The sequence below is a fragment of the Phalaenopsis equestris genome, unplaced genomic scaffold, assembly GCF_001263595.1.
Source record: "Phalaenopsis equestris unplaced genomic scaffold, ASM126359v1 Scaffold194803, whole genome shotgun sequence".
Lineage (NCBI taxonomy): Eukaryota > Viridiplantae > Streptophyta > Magnoliopsida > Asparagales > Orchidaceae > Phalaenopsis > Phalaenopsis equestris.
The window spans coordinates 1-1,199 of NW_018214752.1; the positions used below are offsets into that span (position 1 = coordinate 1).

A 1,199-nucleotide genomic window follows, 5' to 3' on the forward strand; every position below is an offset into this window, starting at 1 on the left:
ATAATTGAATTTAATAAATCCAAAAATCCTACTTAACTTAAATCGTACACTAAACACCTCCGAAATATCCGAAACATTATTATTGAAGTTCTGAATTTAAATTTTATCAAGATCCGATAACTTCTGGCCAAGCTGCGCTTTAGCAATGGGATCTCCTATCTGCATATCTTACCCTTATCAATCCGTTAACCAGGCAAGGCGATGACGGCTATAATCTCTCACGGGAACGTCAATTTCCATCTCTTTTATGTATCAGAGCTCTCATCTCATGGCGGAGGACAACTCAAAGAAGGAGCTCGACAAAACCATGAAGAGAAGAATTGCAAACCTCAACAATCACTTCCTCCCCGTAACTTATTCTTTTTCCGCAAGCCGTTCGATTAGCTCCTCGCCTGCGTCTGCGGAGGACAGCTACCGGCGCATCCACGGTGAGGTCTCCGCCGAAGCAGCGGTATGGAGACCCGCACTAGATGAGTCGGGGAAGTTCACTGACATTCTATACGAGAAAGCCGTGGGAGAGGGAATCGCGAAGGTAAAGCGCCGCATTATTGATTAGATAAAAGTCTTAATACAAATTTTATATTAACATCCATTTCGGGCGTGCAGATCACGATTAATCGTCCAGAGAGAAGAAACGCTTTCCGGCCGCATACAATTAAAGAACTTGCTAGCGCATTCAATGATGCGAGAGATGATAGCTCCATAGGAGTTATCATTTTAACAGGGAAGGCGAGTAATTTTTGTTATGCTATTGTGTTTTAATTGCATGGTTTTTTATTTCAAAATTTCATTTTATTCTGTTTGTTTTGTTAGAAAATGTGTTAATTAGTGATTTTACTTTCAGTAGGGAACCAAGGCTTTCTGTAGCGGTGGTGACCAGGCTTTGAGGACCTCTGATGGATATACTGATTTTGAAAATTTTGGTCGGCTTAATGTTTTGGATCTGCAGGTAGATTGCTAATATATTATCTTCTTAATTGAAAAATTCTATTGTGATCTATTTTCGGTGGAATTAGGGAGAGATTGGATGTGGCTCTTGCCCCCCTAATTTTAGAAAAGCCTTATATAATGTGCAAATTTAACATTTAAATTCTCATACAAATTTAAGACCCAGACTCTGGCAAATGGAAGGCTTTTACATTATTCTCGATTTTACAAAAATCCAGGAAATTTAACACAAGGGGGATCATTTTCATAGA

General features: G+C 39.3%; 1 protein-coding gene across 1 annotated transcript; it reads left to right on the forward strand.

Annotated features, from left to right (window-relative positions):
* Positions 1 to 100: 100 nt before the first annotated feature.
* LOC110034945 (1,4-dihydroxy-2-naphthoyl-CoA synthase, peroxisomal-like) lies at positions 101 to 949 on the forward strand (the record flags this gene model as incomplete). The annotated part of the gene is made up of 3 exons (XM_020739186.1): positions 101 to 532; positions 607 to 729; positions 848 to 949. Coding segments are annotated over exons 1-3 (510 nt in total), but the record flags the coding sequence as incomplete, so codon positions are not given.
* Between the last annotated feature and the right edge of the window lie 250 nt (positions 950 to 1,199).